The sequence below is a fragment of the Tympanuchus pallidicinctus genome, unplaced genomic scaffold (assembly GCF_026119805.1).
Source record: "Tympanuchus pallidicinctus isolate F22 unplaced genomic scaffold, pur_lepc_1.0 scaffold8, whole genome shotgun sequence".
NCBI classification, from domain to species: domain Eukaryota; kingdom Metazoa; phylum Chordata; class Aves; order Galliformes; family Phasianidae; genus Tympanuchus; species Tympanuchus pallidicinctus.
In genome coordinates, this window is record NW_026294802.1 from 41,303,472 (window position 1) to 41,328,569 (window position 25,098).

The following is a 25,098-nucleotide window of genomic DNA, read 5'->3' on the forward strand; positions in this document are numbered from 1 at the left end:
GACATCTATATCCAGAGTTTTCAAGTTTCAATGTACTGTTACTGTTGATAAGGAAAGAATTTCCTGTCAGTAGTTTAATTGCTAGAAAAAGGGAAATAAAAAATAATCCATAAACAACCTTTTAGATTTATGGAAAACTCAAAAGTGAGAACAAAGGGCAACTTAAATTAAGAAGTCCTAGTCTTCCATTCAAACAGGGTCCCAGGAGGCATATTAAAGCAATGAATAGGAAAAAGCTCCGTAGTTCACCAGCTGAGATTTTAATGAGACATTTCCCCTTGCTGTGGAAAGGGTTTGTTCAGGAAAGGGAAAAGGCTGCTCACAGAATATTCAGTTAATAGGCATTGTTGGCTTTTACAGCCACTTTGGCAATTGATTGCTGTACTAACCTTCTATTTTGGCATATTCTGTAAGTCGAGTGTAATTGATCAAGGCAGCCTTCTCCAGACATTTTCTGACTACTTTCTTCACCTCTTCTGCTGGTATGGGAGTGGCAATGTCTTTCATTAAAACCTGTGCCAGAGACAATTATAGACAATTATACCACTTGGTTACACTCATTACTCAAAACCCATGGGAAAAGGATAAAAGTATAGTAATGTTACTTCAGAGCTGATAACTGTTGAAGGCATTAATCAAAAAGGAACTATTTCAGCTGGTGGAACTGGGTATTTGCTTTTGAAGATTTCTCTTCAATCCTCTTTGACTGCCTGTATTGTATTTATATGCTATACAAGACTACCTCTACTGTTTGGCATCTTGAAGTATGTCAGTCAGCCATCCTTTGGATGACACCATGAACAGTGCAATGAGAGTGTTCCCCGGACGGTTTGGATCCTGGTATCCACTAAACATGTGAATGTGGAAATTTGCTTGGTTCTCACTTATGGAAAAATTTCCATCATTGCAAATCCACTGATTTTTTAACTGTGTAAAGGAGAAAATGTGAATACTGTCAGAAGTATTCCTTGTTTCAGTATCCCTGACCTCGGGGATGAAGCCAATGGGATGAGTTTCAACAAGGCCAAATGCCGGGTCCTGCACTTCGGCCACAACAACCCCAGGCAACACTACAGGCTTGGGGCGGTGTGGCTGGAGGACTGCGTAGAGGAAATGGACCTGGGGGTATTGATTGATGCTCGGCTGAACATGAGCCAACAGTGTGCCCAGGTGGCCAAGAAGGCCAATGGCATCCTGGCTTGCATCAGAAACAGTGTTGCAAGCAGGAGCAGAGAGGTGATTGTTCCCCTGTATTCAGCACTGGTGAGGCCGCACCTCGAGTACTCTGTCCAGTTTTGGGCCCCTCACTGCAAGAAAGATATTGAGGCCCTGGAACGTGTTCAAAGGAGGGCAACAAAGCTGGTGAGGGGTCTGGAACACAGGCCATATGAGGAGAGGCTGAAGGAGCTGGGAATGTTCAGCCTGGAGAAGAGGAGGCTCAGGGGAGACCTCATTGCTCTCTATAACTTCCTGAAGGGAGGCTGTAGTGAGCTGGGGGTCGGCCTCTTCTCTCGTGTCATCAGTGATAGGACCAGGGGGAATGGCTTCAAGCTACGGCAGGGGAGATTCAGGTGGACATTAGGAAGTATTACTTTTCAGAAAGGGTGGTCAGGCACTGGAATGGATGCCCAGGGAGGTGGTGGAGTCACCGAGCCTGCGGGTGTTCAAGGAAAGACTGGATGTTGTGTTGAGGGACATGGTTTAGTAGGAGCTATTGGGAATAGGTGAACGGTTGGACTGGATGATCTTTTAGGTCTTTTCCAACCTTGGTGATTCTATGATTCTATGATTCTAAGTAGTAAATACTGACTGCTTTTCCTCCTTTCCTGGGCTGTGAAAGAGCTGGGGCTGTTCAGCCTGGAGAGGAAAGGCTGCAAGGTGTCCAGATAGCAGCCTTTCAGTATCTAAAGGGGAGCTACAGGAAAGAAGGGGACAGACTCTCTAGCAGAGTCTGTGGTAACAGAAGAAGGAGAAATGGTTTCAATCTCAAAGAGGGTAGATATAGATTACATATAAAGAAAAAGTATTTGAGAGTGAGGGTGGTAAAGCACTGGAACATGTTGCCCAGAGATATGGTGGATACACCATCCCTGGAGATTTTCAAGGTGAGGCTGGACCAGGCTGTGAGCCACCTGATCTAGCTGTGGTGTCCCTGTTCATTGCAGGGAAGTTAGACTAGATGACCTTTAAAGGTCCCTTCCAACTCTATGACATTATCTATATAAGCTGCACCCTCGTAAAGCACATCTCTAAATTACTGTTAGAGATAGAAGGAGTTATAGTCTGTAAGGATATAGTGGGATATATACTGGAAAAGAAACAGGTTCAGCTGAGTGGAAGCTGTTAGGAAGAGCTTGCTACAAAGCACATTTCTTCTATTACTTGCACACACAGATGACATATCTTTGTAAATACATTTATTTTTTTTTAAAATGAATAACTTCTGGTTTATCAATAAAAGAAAAGAAAATGATCTGATCTTTTTTCAGAATTTTCAATGACAGATAAGAAAAAGTTTTTAACACATTCAGCATTTATTTTTTCTCAGTCAAGACTGACAAAGGTGGTGCTTGACCAACAGAGAGCACCAATAACATTTATGGCATCAGGAACAGTGAAAGGAAAGCGCTGTTTCATAAAACATAAAGAAATCCATAGCACTACAATCACCAAGATTAGAAGTGAAATAAAACATATAGAAGGTTTCTGAACATGGCAGAGATATAAGACAAAATCTCCATCCACAGTTTTTTGCATTGCAAAATGGCTGACTTCCTGGGACTAAACCTCTCAGATTTTGGCAGGACTATCCGAATGGGATCTAAGCTTTTCCATTCTTACGTTCCATTTTTACGTTCCTCAGACTCCTGCTGATACAAGTCCGCTGAAATCCCTATTGGAATTTTATATTTTCTTTCCTCACAGAAGACAGATGATTTTACCATTGCAAGGCTTTCGTCCTTCCAGGCAGTAGAAGAGGATTTGCTATGTGCAACTTTACGGCTCATGACAGTTTCAGCACACATAGCATTTTCTTCTCAAATTGACTCAGTCTACACAATCATAGATGATTATTTTGACTATATAGATGGTTTTTAATGTTTATATCACTATCAACAACAACAGTGGCAGGGAAAGAGGGGCAGTAGACTTGACTTGTATTACTTCAGGTGTAATGCTGGGTAATCATTAAATCATAAAGAAGCTTAACTACAATGGCTTGAAGTCCAAGAAATGTGTCCTACAGAGAGCAGCTGTTTGCTTCTGTGGAAAATGCTGAGAAATAAAAACCAAACTTCCTAACACACAACAACTATAACCAGTAGTAGAATACCAAAGTAGAAACAAGTCTGCTTTCAGTTGGCCTGAAGGCAAAAGAAAAAAAAGCAAGCTTAGTACTCAGGCAGAACTAAAATATATTGTCCAACTTACCCTTTCAAGTAATGAAAGCGTGGCTTTTAAAGCTCCTTCAGGACGTCCAAAAGGGAAACAGTATCTTAAAGATTAAAAAAAAAAAGGAACAGAAAATGATAGGCATTTACTTTGAGATGTAACTCTGTACACTGCTTGCATTAATAAATTTAATAGCAAACTCCCACAGGCAAAGCACTAATGAAAACAGATCTCTTCAGTAGTCTACCATGGAAAATATATACATTATAGAAGTATCAGCCTACCAGCAGCACAGGCTCAAATACAGAAAAACAAAAACAAAAACAAAAGGCAACAAGCATTATTTGCACTTTCTCAACTATGAAAAATATTTAATGGTCTCTGATGAGCTTGTCATCTTCCTAGGGAAAAAAAAAAAAAAAAAAAAAAAAAGATGCCTGATATTTAAGTTTTATGTGTATATAAGAAGAAAGATGCCTGCAGATAATCCATAATATTTCCTATTATGTTATAAATAGCTCAGGGAAGCATCTTCGGTTACTGTAATTTTTTTCAGCTATTCTGTCTCCACATTAAACACTATGTAAAGTAGAAATGCAATCCCATCCATAGCTTTGTTTTTAATTTTAATTTTAGTCTGCTGAATGATCCAACAGATCAGCTCAATGAGACTACAGAGTTCAGGCAATAGTAACGTCTCCTAATCTGCCTATAAAAACTATAATATCCCCAATTGGAAAAGAGGATTTTTTTTCCTTTGCTTAGATTATTTTTTTCTTATTACTCAGTCGTGGCCTCATGTTCTAATATTTTCCAACATTAAAATATTTTCTAACGATAAAAGGATTTAGACTAGTGAATTTTTGATATGCATTTTGGTCAGTCAAAATAAAGGCTGGTAAATGAGGTCAAAAAAGGATTTTCAGTTGGAGAGAATTTCAATATTTGCTTTGCCTCATTTTCTTACTTTCTTACTGGAGTGCTAACAACTCTTGGAAACCTGCTAACAAATTAGGAAAGCAGATTTAAAGTCTTAGGCTTTAAGTCATCCTTAGAGCTTCTGACTCCTCCTTTATCTTTAGTGTATTTCCACAATCCTTGAATTGTATCTCCCATGGTTTATTGCTGTTTACCCAGAATAGTAGTTTAGGAATAAATGCCACTCATTCCTTGTTTATACTTAATATTCCAAATCAATGTAAGTTCTGCAATGTAAATAACATAAGAAGTTTCCAAAATCCACCCAATTTTAAGTTGAAGATGCAGATGACCCACTCAGGGTGGGGATTACTCAGTGTGTATGGTGCAACACTGGCAGCCAGCTTTTGAGAGCAATTGCTGCAAGGAGCTTCTGATAGGGAAGAGTCATTTTCTCGAGATAAGAGGCTTAGAGAAAGGGATGTGGTCAGAGCTGACATCTAAAGAGACACTTAGCAGTATTTCTCCAACACTACAACCTCTTACTGGGTACACAGGTAATGGTCCCCTGGAGATATTTGTATACGTTACTCAGTGGAGAATTGAGAAGGAGCAGCACTCATGTTCTACATTAGTACCAACAACATACAGAAGTGCAAAAGGAATACTCGGAAGACTAAATTCACACAGCCAGCCAAGAGGTTAGGTACGTAGGTTGCTCTGAAAATAATGCCTCTGACTTACTTCCATGGAAACTGCAACTGATACAAACACAATAGCACTATTTCACAGAGCAAAGTCTCAGCTACAGAGCAGTATTCTTCAACATAGTCACCACATTACCCATGTGTTTTTGCCACTGGTAAACAAGAGCTTGCGTGCCATGCTTGTAAAATTTGACACCAGAAGATGTACTGTTGCTGTTGCTGTTGCCAATGCTGAAAAGCACCATCTACCATCTTACTGTGTTCACATCCATTGTTCAGTCTCTAAATATTCAGCAAGCATCAATGAATGACAATGGGTGCCATTTTTTCCACATGGAGGAATTCAGTGACACATCTTTGCTTCATTCACACTTCCCTGTCAGGCACCATTTTGTCAGACTACCCCTCTGCTGCCATCTGTCACACAGCAACAACATGTATTGGAATACTGGCAGGAAGGTTCAGCCTCTACTGCTGTACCACCAAAATCTTCCTCTGACTTCAAGCGCCAACACAGTAAAATAGGAGGCATTACTTTCAGAGAAGCCTTTATACAAGACAGCCTTAGCAGATTTCTCTGAAATACCAGCCCTTCCACATTTGATGCTGGAGAGGCAGGAAGGAATCTGCTGTCTCAGAATGTAGAAAAGGAGGAAGGAGAAGTTCAAGTACCTCAAGAACTGGAAAATATTTAAGTGAGAACTAACTGCCCGGGACAGGCAGGCTCCCTCTTGGTCATCATGGAGCCAGGATGATAGCAGTGAAAATTACAAAGGTCACAAAAGATACTAAAACTGGAAGCTGAAGGTTTTTAACACTGTTTGAATTCCTTCTAGAAGCAGCAAGAATGAGGCAGAGATATCATAATCACAGGTATAGCTCAAGCTCATCAACATCCTCTACCATGTAGGTAACTAGGCATGATGATCTTCACTGTTATTTGTTCCAATTCAATTATTCAAATGTTATTGTACATTGTGTAATTAGTCTCATGCACATGGCTTCCTGAAGGCTAACACTCATTCCTAGGATGCCCAGCCTTCTTGTTCTCTTCTGTACATATTCAGAAGCCTGCTTCAATATATTTTTAGCCCCAACTACTCTCACAGACCTCATCCAGGTGCAAGAAAAAAAATACTTACACTCACTGGAAATGGCAATGATTGTTTTTTTATGAAAAATTTGATAGAATATATATATTCATAAGTATTCCAGTTAGGCTAGAAGTCTTCAACAAACTCCTATACCCTTTTGTTTTTATTGTTAGCAATCACGAGAATGTTGCAGAAACAAGTTTTTCTTCTCCCTGCAGATGATGTTCTTTTTTGATACTTCCTTCCTGCCTTTCCATAAACTCGGTAGGTAGCACTCTGTCTTACACTGTTCTGTATTGCTTCTTTGGCATGAGTTATTTAATCCCACGGAAGATGGGGCGTATGAATCATGATAGAGAAAAAGATGGGAACACTGCTTTTTCTTCCAAAGGGAATACTCTTCAAGGAGAATCCTAGCTCTCTTTAGATTAAAACAGAGGTGAAATCTCAAATGAAGACTGCTGTGTTGCCCAGCTCAAAAAATTCCCAAACAACCTTGTTATCTGCATGACAGATACCAGCGAATACTAGACACTTACCTCATCACACCAGAGAAGCTTCCAATAAACTTATAGCAAACCTTGCCAAAGAAAAGAAAGCTGTTTCACACAGCACTATGTAAACTGTGCCATAAAATTGTCTCAAGGTGATACAGACAAAAAATGTATATAAATACATTCTATAAAAGGATTGGATTGGCAGAATGGTGGCAGATGCTAGCTAATGATGACAAACTAATGGATTTGTTGGTCTAGGTGCCAATTTTCTGCCAAAATTTACAAATTATCAATTGCTAGAAGGATACAAAAGGAAATGTCATGCTAAGTTTGCCCTCTTTCTTATACTCCTTTTCTTCTTCTACTGGTATAGTTGTCCTTACATTGCCAAACTCTTTATTGAACATGATGGACCTTAGGTGATTACAGAAAGCAGATCATATAACCCAGAAAATGACATTAGACATCCAGAAAAAAGAGAAAAAGTTTAGCTGCCACATACCAAAAGTATTATCTGCTCATACACCTTTTCTGATCAGCACTGATCCACACAGAGGTATGACTTAGTCATTTTCACTAAGCAATTTTCTTAGATAGATTTATAGACAGCTTAAAGTTCAAAAGGACCAATAAAATCAGGCCTACATTCTTTCAGGGTCTTTTCTACCATACAGGAATTCAACTCACAGGACTTTCAGATGAATTCTAGATCAATCACTTGTGCAAATCAATTATTTTGTATTTAACAGAATCAAAACTTCTTTGCAGGTAGTCTGTTTTAATTTCACTCTGTTCAAGATCAGTACTGAACATAGTGATGAGAACATTCTGCCAGATAAAACTTAATACTAGTGAATAAATTACACTTACCTGAAATGGCTTATTTGGTTTTCCAGAAGGGAAGAAAGTCTGTCCTTAATTTCTTCAAACCTTTCTTTCTCTTCAACAGATACTGTTCCAATTCCGTCTGGCCTGTAATATTACACATTTAAGAATTGTTGGCATCACTTCATGCTGATTCTGCCTTGAACAGAGCTTTTTATTTTCAAAACATTCTGTTAAAATTTGTGCTATCCTGCTTTCCCCTTTCCCACTGCCTTGATGTATAAACTTCTGAAGATAGTTAAAGGACACATTACAGCTAGACAAAGAACTTAGCTTTTCAAACCGAACTTTTAAATGCAATTCCTCGGTTGCTGCTAAGAGTCAATATAAACACAGTGCAGCGTGTATTTCCCCTAAATCACTCCCAAATACATAGCATCCTTTCTCAAGAAAATTGCTACTGTTAGCAGAATAGGGGGAGCCAATCTATTCTTGTGTCAATTTTAACTCCTTGAATCTTCCAGAAATTTTTTCAAAGGCACAATATGGCTGAAAGTGTTTAGGTAGGAGACAAATCACAGTGAGAAAAGCCAGAGAAGGCTCGCAGTTCCCACAGTTATAGTGAGCATAGATTTTTGGTCTCTCACCCCACATTCATAAGCAGCAGTACGTAACTACGATTTCCACACAAATATGGCATAAAGGATGCAATAAAAAAAATATTCTTAAAAAAAAAAAAAGCCACTGGCATTTTTTAACATCAAATTCAAGTTCCAATAATTAATAAGCCTGTACATTAAACACATGCTTAGAGTCTTACCCTAATAATATTAGCATCTTCGTGATAAAATAACAACACAGTCAAAAATAATTGAAATACACATTTCCTAAAAGCTACTTCCAATTTAAAATCACAACTTTCCCAGATCACGCTGTTGACTACTTTAAAAGGCAGTGTCTGAAAACCTCCAGTTACGCACTTAACATCCAGATCCAGGATAACAAAGCATCACTGCTTCCCACCTGAGTTTACTACTGTGACATGAAGTCCGGATCAATCCTGTACTTCTTCCAGAACATCCAAAACTATCTCGTTGTTTTTAGGACTAAGAGAACTGCAGTAAAAAGACACACTAAACTGTTTTTTTGCTAAACTGTTACTTTAATTTTCTCCACTATTCTTAAATCTGGAAAGGATAATTTGCTGCTTTGTTGTGACATAAACAATTCTTTCACCCCTTAAATCACTTACATTCGTGATCTGTCAAGTCAAAGTGAAAATAATCCCTGAACTCTTTAAATTATTGTGAAGACAACAATAAAAATCAGATATGGGGAAGATACAGTAACCAGGCACATCAATATACTATTGGATAAATTTGATGTGAAGGAGCAAATAATTTATCTTCTTTTTTTTTGATGGATGCCAGGATACTTTACCTCAGCCTTCTGACAGATGGAATGGGCTCAAATTTAAGTAAATTTCACTGTCTGATGTCATTGTCAGGAGAGATCGTGCTCTGGAGTGATAAACAAAGTAGTTCTGTCATATTCAACCTCGCTGAAGCATGTCATGTGTATGACAGAAAAGACCTAGGGGTCCATATAACAATAAGTGAAAAAGGTGAGCCAGTAGCATGTCATATCTGTCAACCTGCACTAGGGCTAGGATCCCTGCATACACGGGACTTGTCACTTCACTGAGGATGTAGTCAGAAACAACCATGCAGACAATGCCAAAAATTTTCAGAACTGTTAGATGTATTTTCAGTGAATGTTTGGATAGAACCAGATGTTCCAGAAGAAAAAGAAAAGAGTGCATAAAAAGCTGTTAGAAAAATGGCACTGCACTGAAAAATGATCTTTTCGAAATATGGTGTTACAATACAGCACAAACTCTGAATCATTATGATTATTATTTGTTTTTCCTATTAGCTCTATTGCAACAAGCAGAGCATAAAAATGCATTTTCACAATACAATTCTCAGACATATACACTACTGGTGATCATTTTTTGCTACTCTTAGAAATGTCTATCTACTGCTATCAAAAAAGAATCCACAGAAAAAAGAATCTGAAATTATTTTAGAAAAATTAGATGAACAACGTTTTCAAAGTTCCCACTCATTTTGGCTTCTACATCTTTTCCTTTAATTGCTTTAAAGATAAGATAAAATGATGAAGTAGCATTTTTTGAGATGGTTATTTTTATTTATATATTTCCGTGCTTGCCAGGAAAATCTGAATCATGCACGCATTCGGTTATCCAGAAATATGCCAGTACAATCTTGCAACTAAAACCATCAATGAAATTGTATTTTCTACTATCCCAAAAGTAAAGATGGACATTTGGAAATGAATTTCTTAATTCAAAACCAGTATGCAACATTTCTATTGCAGACTGGGACCCCTCTTTCAAGAATGTTGCCAAGAAAAGTGAAGAACTGTCTTGAGAAGAGTAATCCTAAGTCTTTGCACAACACCAGTTTAACATTATGTTCCCAAGAAAGTGAAAGAAGAACAAATTATCCTTTCTTCTGCATTTTTCTCCTTATAGTCCTCAGCTGCTTTTGGAAATAGAAAGCCAGGAGAAAACCTAAACAACGAATACTCAAAAACCAAGTCGTATTCTCTTTCTCACTTATATCAATTTTCCATTTTCTAAGCACTTTGTCAGCTGGATTTGAATTGGCCTGTCTTGTTTGCTTATATCACATTCTAACACTGGCACAGATGTAATGTTGTCTCTGGTTTCATCTCAAGTGGTTGAATTCACCTAGACTTTAATACCAAATATACATGAAATAAAAAACCTCATGAGCTAGAGCTAGTAAATCCAAGAGGAAAACAGTTGTTTGATCATAAGGCAATTTTAAATAATGGTATAAAAATACTAATTGAACAGAATTTTAAAATAAACTTTTACTAAGTCATCCAAAGTAAGTGTCCTCATGGTAGTTATTCTAGGGAAGCTGATTGATTACACTGCGGATTCAGGGTTTTCCCTGAAACAGACTAGTTTTATTTACTTGTCATAAAGCTTTAAAGCCTGGAAAACCTGTTGATATATTGTGAGATCTGGAAGTCTTAGAACTTGTAATAATTTGCAGAGGTCACCTGACACATTGTAGGATTAAGAATCTTCTGAACAGCTGTGCATGTGAGGAAAAAATAGCATACCAGTTCCAATGGGAATCCAATATGATGGACACTGGGCTGGATGTTGATTCTTTCCAGCCCTCAACTTTGCAAACAGCTTCTCCTAGTGGCCTGTAGTGTGAAACTGTTAACACATGCTGGCCTGTTTTGTTATGACAGGCTTGTGAAGTAGAAACAGAATGTCACTGACCTCTTTTTTTTCCACTGGTTCTTTTTGCATATTTTACAAAGGTTTAAACTTTTTAAAATTAGTTTTTCTCATTAAAAGCATAGACCACCTCTTTGGCCTTTCATTGAAAAAAAAATATTACAAAGACTAAGAGAAGAGAAATATGCAGATTGATACTCTGATGTGTTACACACACATACAAAAGTAAGGCTGATCGAAATAATACATCTGAGAAAGATGAGAAATTATGATGAAGAACAAAATACAAGAAAAATACATAGGCTAAGGTCTTACTTCAAGACATGTATACAATAAACTGCATTTCAAGGATTCAGTAAAACCCAAACCAAAACCTACAAGTCAAGTTGGCTTTTAGAAACAAATTGTATCAGAAGACTTCAGCGTTTTTTAAGAGAACTTATTTTAAACTCAACAGGAAGCAAGAAAAAAAGGAACAGTGTTAATTTTCAAATTAGCAATAGATTAGATTGTTCAGAATTTTGATTAAGAGACTGTATTATCCCTTAAATTTTTCTTTAAAACACAATTGTGTCCTCACATTTGCAGAATTCATGGTTTATGTTAGATAAACCTAAGAAAAACTGATTTACATTATCAGCTTAGAAGCAAGCAGAGTAGTAGGAGTCTTTTTATAAAAAGCTGATTATCATGTTGCTTTAACCAGCTTTTATATAGCTTTAACCAGCAGGTAGTTGAAGACCGAGCATTTTGTTGTTTAGAATAAGTATTCTTCAAACATTGCCAAAAAAAAAAAAAAGAAGAAGAAGAAGAAGACACAATACAGCTTTCTGCTGCATGCATTTCTCAAGCTGATTCCACATCTGCTTACAGGTGGTATCTTCTATTTCATAAGTGAATTGAGAAAGATCAATTGTGAAGGCCAATAAAACAGATTAAGAAGAAAAACTAGGTTAATTTTCCTGATCTGTGAGGCTTTTAATTTCCATGATCCTTGAGGTCCCTTTCAACCCGGGTGATTCTGTGATTCTGTGATCTTTTATGCGGCTATATTTCAGGTGGGGAACGTTATTGCACTTCTACGCTAAAAGCAAAGCAACTACTAATACGATTTTATCCCAGGCAAAACAACTACTATTATTTTTAATAATAATTTTGTACTAATGTTTACAGAAAGTGAGAATATGTAATAACATTAGCTGTTCCTTCATTGCCTAGGATGGCACCTATCATCTTAAATGTGCAGAATTTTGTTAAGATATTTCTTCAATCTGTGTGCACTGTGATTTATTTTCTACTGGTGATTTCTATGAGATTTTTTTCAGAAGTAGATTTATCTTGAGACATTGAAAAATCTACCCCTGTTATCATTTTAGTGAGGACTGGTCTTGTGATCAGCATAGTATAATTATCAGCATTTTTCTACGAAGGACAGTATCCTTCCTTATATCAAAGCTGAGGTCAATATGGATTCACTTTGTGCCTGAAAAATTTAATTTGCATTTAGGAGACCTCTAACGACAATGTTTTTATGGCTATTTGCAGCAGTAATAGTAATATGTAGAAAGTTGTCATTAACTGAACAACCTTTTCCTCCCCAGCTCTTGGAGCGCATGGTATCAGATTTAAGACTAAAGAGAAAACCTAACTGCCAACAAAAGCTGTAAAGAAGACCTTGCATCTGCTGTCATTACAACACAGCAAAAGCTCCTGGGGTTGAGTGAATAAAAAGCAGATTGAGAAAAGGAAGCTTCTTCAACACATTATAGCTGAAGTAATGTTCCACAAAATCCTGCTAGCAATGGCTTTATGAGAAAACTATTCAAGAAAAAGTCTAAGTGCACTATTAAAATATTTTTGACATACAAAACTATACATATAAAAATATAACACTTCTGGGAAGAGATCAAGTGGACCTTCATGTCAGATGGTGACCACGTAAAGTAGCAAAACTACTGACTCAAGTTCTATAATTTTAGATTGTCTTATTATGAAAGATAAATGAAGGAGAAAACCATAAGATAAAGCCAACCTTACTTTAATTCTAGCGCTAACTTAGTTGAAGAGAAGGTAATATCTATTCAGAAGCTTAAAAAAAAAAAAAAAGGAAAAAAAAAACGATTAGAAGAGACAGAGCAATGTAATGATATTCTTTTCTTTAGTCTTACAAAGTTCCTTGACCTATGTTTGAAAGAGATGATTCTCCGAACATTCTTTTATCACTTGACACAATGTGTAAAATTGCAATAAATGGTTTTTATCGCAAGATACTGAAAAGTGAAAATGTACGAACACATAGCACTCTTCAAAGTTTCTTTAGTTCCTTTTCCCTTATGTGTTTCCTTTATGTGTGTGGAAGTCAGACAGTCTCTGGTACTGAAAAAGGGAAACACCACTTTTATTTTTAAAAACAGTAGAAAGTCACAGAGAACTACAATTTCATATCTATGCCTGGGAAGACCATGTAACAGATCCTCTTGGAAACTATGTTAATGAATGCCAATCAATTGATAATATCTACTTAGATTACCATCAGGCCTTTCACATGGTACCACATGGCACCTTTATCTCTAAATTGGAGAGAGATGGATTTGAAAGGTGGACTATTCAGTGAACAAGGAATTGTATGAATGATTGCAGCCAGTCATTTTAGTCAATGGATGGAGGCCATTAGTAGTAGTGTCCTTCAGGGATCTGTTTTGGGACCCATGATCTTTGTCAGTGACAGAGACAGCGTGACTGATTGCACCCTCAGCCAGTTTGCCGATGACACTAGGCTGTGTGGTGAAGTTGATATGACAGAAGGAAGGGATGACTTTCAAAGAGACCTGAACAATCTTGACAAGTGGGCACACATGAACTGAACAAGTTTCAACAAGGCCAAGTGCAAAGTGCTGGGTGGCAATCACAGATATATGTATAGACTCAGAGAAGATCTTGACAGCAGCCCTGTGAAAAAGAACTTGTGGGATCATGGTGGATGAAAAGCTCTATTTGAGCAACCAGCTTGCACCAGAAGAGGAATGGCCAGCAGGGAGAGAGAGGTGATTGCTCCCCTCTGAGAAGTTCTGCTTTTGTGAGGACCCTTCTGGAGCACTGAGTTCAGGTGTGGGGCCCCCAGCACAAGAAAGATGTGGAGCTGTGGAAGCAGGTTCAGAAGATGACCACGAAGATGATCAAAGGGCTGGAGCACCTCTCCAATGATGAAAGGTTAAGGGAGTTGGGCTTGTTTGGTCTGGAGAAGGTTCTGGGGAGATCTTATTGCAGCCTTTCAATACTTAAGAACTTATAAAAAAGATGGAGTGAGACAATTTACATGGGCAAATAGTGATAGGATAAAGAGGAACGGGGAGATTTAGATTAGATACTGGGAGGAAATTCTTCAGAGAGTCTACAGTATCAAACAATGGCAAGGATCTAGAAGGAGCTCTCAGAGCAAGGCTATTGCAGAGATACTAAAGGAATTCTTTCCAGTGATGCTTTCTCATAGCAAAAGATCTTTTTTTTCACCATAGGATCTGTCTAAACTAAGAGTTTATGGAACAAATCAGAAAAATGAGCAGTAGGAAGTTGCCTGGACCAGAAATGAATCTATGGTTGAGTGGAGTTGCTCACCAGACTGCCTTCTTCCAGAAGAGTGGGAGGTGAAGAATGACAGCTTAATTTAAAAATAAAACAAATTTCCAGAGGAGATATGGGAACTGCAGACCACTAAGCCTCATATACATCCCAGAAAATTATTTAAAGATAAAATTAAAAAAATTGGGTAAGTATGATTTATTATGAAGTAGTCTGATATGGCCTTGAAGCCACAAGGAAGATAAATTTTATCTTCTGATACTGAAGTTTTATAAAGGAATAAAAAATGAGTCAATGAACGTGATCAATAAAGTGTATCTGAACTTCCAAAATTCGCAAACAAAAGCTTTTATGGTAACTGAGCAGACACTGAGTAAGAATGAAAATCTTTACTTTTACAGTGAAAAAGAGAGTAGGAGCAAACAGTGAATACCTGCAGTGGAGAGATGTTATCAGTGGAGTTCTGCAAGGATCTGTGCTGAAACCTGTGTTATTTTACAGTACTTATAAATGATCTGGCAAGTAGCTAAGAACTAAGGTGACAGTAATTACAAGGATAGTTATCTGGCATAGCATGGAATTCCAGAAGTACTTTATGAAATCTTTCATTGCAGAGGACTTGGTGGTATGATGGATAATATCATGAAACCATTTCTGGTGACAGCCAAAAAACAAACCAACATTGAGAATTATGAGAAAAGCATAGGAAATCAGCAGAAAATAGCCATCCACTGTAATCAGTGCATAGTTCTCTCATAATTCTTGAATCTCAAGCAGCAAAGAGACAACAGAGAAGTATTTTTTGTCGCTCTTGACCTATTGCAGTTACCACAGAGATTGAAATGAGATCTGTAAGAGTCAAGAACAAAACAAGAGTTCTTCATGCAAAAGGAAGCTGAGCTGAGGAACTTGCTGCCAAAGGTGCTGAGGATGCAAAGGGGTTACACAAGTTCAGGGGTGCAATGGACAAGTACCTGAACAGAAACTCTCACCAGGCTACTGAATGGGTGTATTCTGAGCAGTAAACAGCTGGAGACTGAAAAAGCACTGAAAGGAAATATTGTATATGCTTGCTCTTCTCTTTCTGCAACCAGGTTAATGTTTTAGGCTGGTGACTGACTGGCTTAGAGGAACCCTGACTCAGTACGACTGTTCTATTCAAACACGTGTGCTGAATATTTCAAAATCAAGACAGAGAGAAAGCATTTATCTTCAGTTATAGACAGATTTTTAGAGCACTGCTTTCACCTTCACTTCTCATACGTGGACTTCCAATAAACCAGCCTGCTTCCTGAATAGAAAAAGGTATAATGAGGGAATATGCTTGAATTCTGATTTTTTCAATTCAGTCTGTAACTCAGCAGGTGGAAAGAAGTCACTTTACACTTCATGTGTTACCCAACAGCATCCATTTCAGACAAGAGGGACTGAATAGAAGTCACAGCATGAAAAGTAGACAAAAGTGAAGGTGATGGGGAAGAAAACAATAGCTCCTGCCTGGACTGTTTAGACTGAAATGCCAGTCTTTGGGAATACCCTATAGTTCCTTGTTCTGCCCATTTCACTTTCACCAGAGATACACAAGTTCACTGTATGCATTGCTGAAGAGGGAAAAGTTCATTTGTAAACTAATGACTTTGATGGGGACCATTAGAATGGAATATTTCAGAAGAAAAATGTTGCAAAGAAGAACCAAAGGAGATGCTATTGTAAAGTTACAAAGCATTTATATAGAGGCACTAGAGGAAAAGGAATCTGTTGATTCAGAAACAAGGACATATTTTTATTTAAACACTCAGCAAGGCCACTCTTTTAGAAAATGATTTTTCTGTTAGGATATTTGAGAATGCCTTAAGAATGTCAATACACAAAAGCAGAAATGCCATTTCTTAGTAAGCAGTCTGTTAGCTTGGTCATAATGTTCTTCCTAGCAAGAAAGAGAAGGCACAAAGGAGGCTTGAATTTCTCAGTCTGTGTCTCAGCAGTTTTGATCAACACTGTGCTAACAATTCTGTTTGTAAATCAGCAACAATGGCAAAGAGACACATTAACTACCAGCATGCTTGCTAACTTTGTCAAAACTTGTGAAGTGCGCCTTTGTTACAGGTAGGAAAAAAAACAGTCCCCACTATTTCGTGGTCTGAGAGTTGAGGCCAGGTCTGCTGCACACAGCAGAGCTCGACCAGAGCTCAGCTCAGGGCTGCACTGTGTTTGGTGTAGCCCCTGAAGCTCCACAATGACCTCCTTTAATGTACTTATTCCAGATGTTTTGAAATAAAAGCATGGTTATTGTGTTACAGTCTGCAGCATGAAAGACTTTGTATTTCAAGCCCAAAGGTGTGGCAAAAAGAGCATGGGGAATACCTGCAGGTCCCCAGTCTGCCAGAAGAACTTTGGAGAAATATGAAGAGTGGAAAGAACCCAAGCTGATTCAGCCCTGTTGGCAGTGCCTACCAGGAGCTGTATTTAGCACACAGCTGGGATCCTGGAGAGTGCCTATGACAAATGGACATCTGGGGTACATCCTATGAGACTGCCTCCTCATCATTTTAATTTAAGAAACTGAATGCAGCCATTGGTGAGCTCTGCTACGTCCTTGTATAGCCCCAGGATACTTTGCAGGTCTGCTGTGACTTTTGCCTGAGTTTCTCAGACTCCTGAGACTACCAGAAATCAGAAAGGTGAGTGACACCCCTGTCTGATTATTTGACCAATGTCAATAGAGTGACCCTTACTATAAAATTCATGTCTGAAAGAAATTGGTAATTTGAACTGCAGATACAACATCACGTCTATCTGCTCCTCCGTCATGATCATCTTCATGATCACCTTTGATGATCTTTCTCAGGCTTATGGAAGGTCTAAGATCTCTCTATGAAGCAAATGGGAAGAATAAATTGAATACATCATGTCCAGAGTACAAAGCTCTTTGTTATGTTGTCCTTCTAATTCTCAGCCTGACTTAGAAAACTAAGATGTATAACGCCATGGATCAGCCTAGAACTTTGGCCTGTCATGCATTGTCTGTGAAATTCTTTTTCCCTTTTACTATTTCTTAGTGCTGCAGCAGATGAATGAGTGGATGTATTATGTGTATATATGTGTCTGTCATCCTCAGTGTGTCTGCTTCTGTCCTTGACTTACTTTTCTTCTTTCTTCATGTTTCTTTTCTCCTCCTTTTTACAATATCTCAGTTCTAGTTAGACCCTCTCTGTTCAACGCTTCTTTTATTCCTAAAACACTCATAATGCTATTCAGAGAATATCTGTACAGAAGGAATAGACAGAATACAAACAGAGTGCTTACCACTGTGTAAATGATGTGCTCCCTGAAATATTTTCATGCACTGCACGCACTGTTGTCCTTCACTTAAATTATGAAATAAAAAGAAATATATCTACCTTCCTTTTGAATTCTTGAAATAAGTTTGAGCAATTATCACAGTATATTTGTCTTGTTAGGCTGGAATCAGTAATAAAAGGGCTAGAAACAACAAAGACAGACTGAATAGGAAATGCAAATATATCAGGTTCTTCAGGAACTGACAATAGAAGCAGGCTTTTATGGAGAATATATTACCAAATAAAAGCCAGAAATTCTCCTAACTTACCAGTATGAATGTCAAGATTCTTGAGAATATTTTACACATATTAGAATGTATTTTAATTTTGGATATTATAATCAGTGATTATATAAAATTAAGCTATCTGCCAAATCACTCAGACCACAAACACTCAGCTCCTATTCTCACAGGTGGAAGGCACTATCTAAGCCAACAGGACTTCACTGGCTCAAGGGTGAGAAAAGCAGCCACAATGACTGACTGGTTGTAAGACAAGATAAGCAAACAAGTTGGGAATAAAACCTTTCTTTTCTCTCATCCCTACCAGGATTCAATTTTAGGGATTTACTCAGAGCATCACAGAAACCTCATTTCATGACTGCAAACAGGTTTTTCCACTGTGGCAGGACTGGATCAGTTGAGAGGGGAGAGATCAATTATTTTTTGAATTATTGAAATTATTAAATTATAAATATAAATTATATATATATAATTAAATTATTGAATTATTTAAATCATATTTTTTAAAGCACTCTACTGACTTAGTGTACACAGCAGGCTGCAAATGCATGTCACCTTGTAACTTGATATATTGTCTGTTCCATCCTCCACTTTAGTACAAGGAGGACATGGATAAACTGGAGTGAGCGAAGTGGAGGCCATCACATCAGTCAGGGGCAGGAGCACTCGCTCTGTGAAAGGGCCTTGGCAAGCTGGGCTTGTTCAGCCTGGAGAGTAAGTGGCATTCAAGGGGATTGAACGGCTTCTGCAGCAGCTACTGAGGGGCTGCCACAAAAATGGAGCCAGATTTTTTTCCCATGGTGCAAGATGGGAGGATGAGAGACAACGAATGTAACAAGTTGAAATAAGACAAGTTCAGACCGGGTAAAGCTCTGACTGGGTCACACCCTGAGCAACCTGGTCCGACCTTGCAACCTTGCTTTGACAGGAGGTTGGGCTGGACACCTCCTGGGTCCATTCCACCAAGTCATCCTAAGATCCTATCTCCTATCTCTGTCCAAGATCAGAGCTGGTCCTTCAAAATGTGCAATAAGGCACAGAAGGGGCACAGACTTCTTTTAATGAATGTGTAGTTCTAACACTTAGCACAGAAAATCAACAACTCCATTTTTGACAAGCTTTCACTCACAAGAAGAAGGAAGACATAATCACATGAGCATCACTGTGACCAGTGAAACAGTCTTTTCCTTGAGTGGAAAGAACTACAGCATTATCCTACCTCCCTGAGTATGGAGTCACACCGCCATTCCAACTATGCATTTTTTCTCCTTGTGGTAGCACAGCCAGAAGAACTCAGTACTGTATGATTAGTTGCCAAGCTACAGCCTGTAGAAAAGCTGTCAAAGCTTCCCCTAAACTTCAATATTGTTCAAAATGTTCACTGGAAACACCATTCACTAACACAATACAAACAGAATGCAGGATGATATCCTTCTCCCTTGAGAAGTCTATACAATGCCTAAGAAAGCACACTTCATTAATGAAGTATGAATTGAAAGATTTATTATTATTTTTTAAGTATAATCCATATAGAAAGTCCAAGACCTCTGACAAAACTTTCATGAACCAATTTCTGATGCGTACAACATTTCTATCTGTGGAAGGAGTCTAGAAATAACTTGCTTCATTCTAAGGTTACTAATTTAAAAATGCAAAATTAAATTACCTGTTGCCATGGACATGAGAAGCACAAAATGCAAAGCTGTAGTGGAGTAAGGTTGGATCAATGACAGAACCACTTTCTGAATGTTCAATCAACTCATTAAGATAGCAAAGATGGCGGTGACAACCTCTCACTCCATAGCGAGCACAGTATTCATCTAATACGAAGACCTGGCCTGGGCTAAACCAACCCTGAAAGAAAAAGGCAAAAAGAAAAACCACACACGTTGAGATTTGTTTTACCACTCACAGCTTTTAAATCTAACACAGAACAGAAAAACGTATTTTTGTGTGTGTTACACAGAATTTTTATAGTAGAATGATTTATAGCTGACTAATGTTTATAGCACTGGAAGCTGGATCCAACAATAAGGCTCTTGCTGAAAGGACTAACTGTCAGGAAACCACTTGCTGTTCTGAGTTATCATCACCAGGAAATGCATAGTTAACAAAAACAAGATAAACACATCCATAGTCTGGTGTGGATTTGATTATATCAAAACCTTTCTACCTGATACAAAATTAATTAACCCTATAAAATTATCAGTTTTATTACATTGTGAGCTGTGTGAGAACATTTGGGTATCGGTGAGATACAGCAATATCACTGATTAAAATACAGTTTCTGGACAATCAGTTCCCTATGGTTGTAACTTTAATCTGAGTGAAGAAATATAGTTTGACCATTTTCCTCATTCCTTAGAGAACATGCATGTACTTTTAAGAGCTTTTAAACAATCGGTATAAAAAATACAAAGCCAGGTAGTTTATTGAAAGAGATTTTATTAAGAGAAATATTATTAATATACCAATAGTAAATGGTAATTAGATATGCTGGGGAACTATACAGGTGGCTCTGAAAGTAATGCCTCCTATTTATTTCCATGGAAATGACAACAGAAACTAGGAGTACAATAACACTACTTGATACAGCAAATTCTCAGCTACTAAGAGCTGTTTTTCAACATTCACCACCATTAGCTGTGCATTTTCACCAGCAATGATCAAGAGTCTACATCCTGCACTCCTAAAAATCTGCATGGCTGCTCAGAACATGTCTTGTCATTTATGTCACTGCCTCCACACCCTTGCTTCACATGTTCTGTGTCAGACGCCATTTGTCAGACTGCCCTTTTGCTGCCACCTATTGCATGGCAACACAATGTAATGGAATACTGATGGGAAGCTTCAATCTCTACTACCATATCACCAACATCTGCCTCTGAAGTCATGGGCCAACATCACAAAATAGGAGGTACTGCTTTTGGAGCAGGGCTCCTATTTTGACAGAAGGATAATTTGGGCACAGGCTTGGTACAGTATGACCCTAGCACAGACATGAACAATGTACAGGCACTTTTGCTTCACTAAAACAGGTACTGAGGGAATAAACAGAGTGTGAAAAAAAGATTCATCTTGTGGAAATGGAATACAGAAGAGCCTTGATTGCTTTGCCTTCCAATATGAGAAAAGATGCAATAGTGATCTTCCAAGAAGCAGCAAGGAGAAAGACATAAAGCTAGGAAAACCATTGCCACTGCACAGTCATCTTAAACAGCTGTTTTTCTCTGCTCTTTTCTTAATTGTGGTGCCATTTCTATCTTATCATCCTTTCCAAATGATTGAGGACAGAGGAACACCTATACTCAAATGTACAAATGACTTGGATAAGCAAAACAATTTTGCAAGTCATAAATTTGTGACACCAATTTAGGAGATGAAGACCATATCTCTCTACTGCTTGTGAATACCTCTGTAAACTCTTTATGTTTAATTTTTATAGAAAATATTAGCAAAAATACCACAGGAAACTATATTTAAAATACACTTGCATCAAGTTAAGACCGTCTGCACTGTAACTTCACTAAAGGAGTTGCATGAGAACGAACTCTAAATTTTATATTCTCTCACAACTCCTGAATTAAACACACTATTGCAAACCAGAACATCTCAATCCTACTTCAGAAAGCTGTTTCCTCCCGAGTCACATAATTAAAGTCAATTTGTCCATTGCCTTTAAAGAGCTTCAGCTGCTTCTAGAGAGAACATGTAGCTTAATTACAGCACCTACAGCAGTATTCAGTATTTTAAACTAATCTACTCATGTAGCAATGGCTTACGTAATTTACATGTATGTTCACTGGAAAATAATGGTATTCTGCTGAAAGAAGAAAGGGGATTTTAACTGAATTTCTGTAGTAATGTCTTATCCCTACATACAGTAAATAGAGGTAACTGTGATTGATATTCTGCCATCTGCTGATCTCTCACCAAATCTTTATGCAAAACATGACACAATGCTACATAGATGCCAACTTCTGACAATTCAAAAGCAAATGGTTCTTTGTTAAAATTTCTTGTGTTCTCATGGCAGAAAATCCTGACTGGGACACAAATTTTTCAAGAACTTATTAACTTCAGATTCTGTATGAGAGCTGCTTTAATGTGTTCATTTTCATAGTAATATGGACCTTCCTCGCCCTTGTCCAGCCCCACACCACGTGAAGCAGTCACAAACTGGTAATTATATCCTTCAGTTATTAGATAACTGTGTGCTTTTTATTTATTGTATCACTCCAAAAGAGTAGGCAGAAAAAACCCTCTTAGCTCCCCACTACCTAAAGAATATAAAATTAAAGAAGTTTAGGTCAGCTCACCGTTTAATATAGGGCTTAATATTCATTTTAAACATTTCTATCTTTTATTTTTAGAAATTGCATGTGTGATTGCTCCATATTTTCTTGCAATAAAAGCACACACAATGTCTAAAAATGAAAAGAAATGAGCCGTCCAGGAAAAAATCACCAGACTTCTATGTTCAAACATTCTATTGCTACCTTAACATTCTAGATTTTATAATTTAAAAAGATACAGTTAAATGTGCAATTTAACAAAAAAATGATCACCCATTCTACTCATTAAAAGCCGAATTTAAAAATGAACAATAAGAAATGCATCTGCTTTATGGTTGCTATAGCACTGCGTATTTCATATAACCTCTTCTAAAAGTTCCTGATTTCAAGGTTATATTAAGTGTCTTACTATATTATTATTATAAAAAAAGATTTTGACCCCAATGCACTGTTAGAAAGATAACCATTTTCTCTTTGAGTGCCAATTACTTTGTACAGATGTACCTTCAGGCCTCTTCTTTGATTCAGTGTGCAACCCACAGACAGAAAATGAGTCCTTTAACTTCTTCTATACATACTTATCTGGCAGTGTTTTAGAAAGGAAATAACTGTCATCAAATAATCTTTTTTTTTTTTTTTTTTTCCTTTTTACACTTGAAAACAAATCTAAAAAAACCATCATTATCTTTATAATACATGACAAGACAGAAGAATATAAGTAAAAGAGATAAAGTTATTTTTTTGTTTCTGTTGGGATGGTAAAGTGAAAAAAAAAAAAAAAAAGAAGTACGTTATGAAACATTTTAGGTCCTCAATAAGAGATCAGGATATCAGACTGCACCTGGTGACAAACAAAGCCTCCAGAAGTTACAGGGTCAAATGAAGACATGTAACAAATGTGTATGTAACATGACAGACGCCCATAAAATTGCTGCTGTTTTTCCCGGCTGAACATGAAACCAGGAACAGCTCTGTCCTCAACTCCTAACCCCACAAAACAGAAAGTGCTTCAAAGTGAAGGGAAACTGCAGCTATAAATACAGAAACATGCTACATCTGTATCTTCTCTCTTGCGGGTGACTTTGAATGTGAAAAAATGTTCAATTTGGTACAGAGATTCCTCTTCACTTGTTTTTGTTCAATAATTACGTATTCCACGCTATTTTGTTCAATAATTACAATTTTTAGGGGTGACTCAGGTAACACACACTTGTCCACATATCTGTACTGATTGCCAAAGATTCTGCTTCCTTTCTTTTGGTGTTTTCTGTTCTTCACACCCTAGCACAGTGAAGAATGACAAGGTGGACGAAAATGTCTGTCATGAGGTAACCGCATCGGTACCTTAAAATGCCTGCACAGGTGTCAGCAAATCCTACTGCAGGGGCTGTGACCGTCATTAAAAGCTTCTGTTTTTATTCAGACCTCCACAGACGACATGATAAATTTCAGCTGATAAAATCAGAGACAGTTTGGGTCTCTGCTTTCTATTGAGTGGCACAGCAGCAGTTTGCAAGTGTATAATTTTCAAATCTGAAAGCAATCGATTGGACCCTTTATTCCAACTACAACCACAGGTATTGAATGAACAAAGAAGAAAGGACTACTTTATAACAACTATTTCTCACTTCTTTATAGCTATCTTCTAGTCTATACTCACCAAACAAGAATAGGAGTCATTCAATCTGTGATCCAAGGTCTGCCTCTGAAGCAGTTGAAAGAGGAAAGCATGGTCAAATTTGCAGGGATTAGCAGAAATAAACTCTTCCATGCCATGTTTCTGACCACGGTCTGTATCTGTCCATACAAAGGAGAGAATGTGCAGAGGGGTGTATGTTAGTGTGCGTGCAGATTTACAAATGCAATGTAACATGGTGTATAATTCTGAGTATATAATCTTGAAAAAACTGCAAAGAAACAAGTTACATAGGCAGCTGTTAGCAAGTTACTTCCTACACAATCCTGTTTTTTAATCTGACACATAGTATTAATTACTTTTCTGCTATTATAAGAACCTGTACACTAAAACAATTTGGCAAAAATGTTCTTTTAGTGGAGCTCTGCAAATGCCACGATTTACAAAACAATTTTATGAGCATAAAAAAATGTGTCCTGTAATTTCTTGCGCTCATGTGGCCCTTTCTAATTCTAGCAGAATTGCCGAATATCCTTTCCTCCATTAAAAGAAAAAAAAAAAAAAAAGTTTATGCATTTATTTCTAGAGACGAGAAAGAACGAATTTACTGCAGATCAGAGTAGCACTCATAGAAATATTCAACATGGCTTGAAGCCTACTTCTCAAATGGCAAACTGGAGCAGAAATGAACACACTGACTTGAGCTAGGTCATTTCCAGCCTTCTTTTTGTACTCGGCTTTTAATGAGACAAACCTTAATGTAGTAATGGCAAAGAGCTCCTTCAACCTTCAAGCAAAGAGTAGTGAAAAAGGGAGCAGCATTTTTGTGTAAATACATTGAGAAAACATACCATCCCAAATGGCACTTCAATCAAAGGCCCAAATTTATTGTTCTTCACAGATTGCATCTTTCAACGCCTTTAAACCCCGCGGGTTTATCAAAAGAGAAGCTCTAGTGATTGCTTTCATTAAAGCTATGTTTTGTCAAAGTCCTCAATGTGAATTATCTATCAAGTATGGACAGAAAAAGCCTTACAGTGCCCAAAAGGACTAGTTATGTATTAGCACATTAGCTGTCTTGGTTTGTATAGACTGTATTGGGGTGAACAGTCTTATCAACTTAAAAATTGACTTCCCCTTTCTATTGTCTATGTTCTTTGTTCCTTTAAATTCAAACCCAGATCTTTTTATATTCGTTACTAGAAAAGTACAGATCTAAGTGTATCCTAAATGCAATTTTGAAAACCTGCATAGTACAAACCTA

At 37.6% G+C, this 25,098-nt stretch overlaps 1 protein-coding gene across 12 annotated transcripts in view; it reads right to left on the reverse strand.

The window, feature by feature from the left end:
• CADPS2 (calcium dependent secretion activator 2) overlaps positions 1-25,098 on the reverse strand; it is a 304,359-nt gene that overhangs the window by 81,076 nt on the left and 198,185 nt on the right. For all 12 annotated transcript variants that reach the window (XM_052667761.1, XM_052667760.1, XM_052667754.1 and 9 more), the window contains exons 12-16: positions 23,859-23,995; positions 19,570-19,757; positions 7,480-7,581; positions 3,433-3,496; positions 390-513 (exon numbers count right to left, since the gene is read on the reverse strand). In XM_052667761.1, coding sequence (XP_052523721.1) covers positions 390-513; positions 3,433-3,496; positions 7,480-7,581; positions 19,570-19,757; positions 23,859-23,995 — 615 coding nt within the window. The remainder of the gene's footprint in view (positions 1-389; positions 514-3,432; positions 3,497-7,479; positions 7,582-19,569; positions 19,758-23,858; positions 23,996-25,098) is intronic.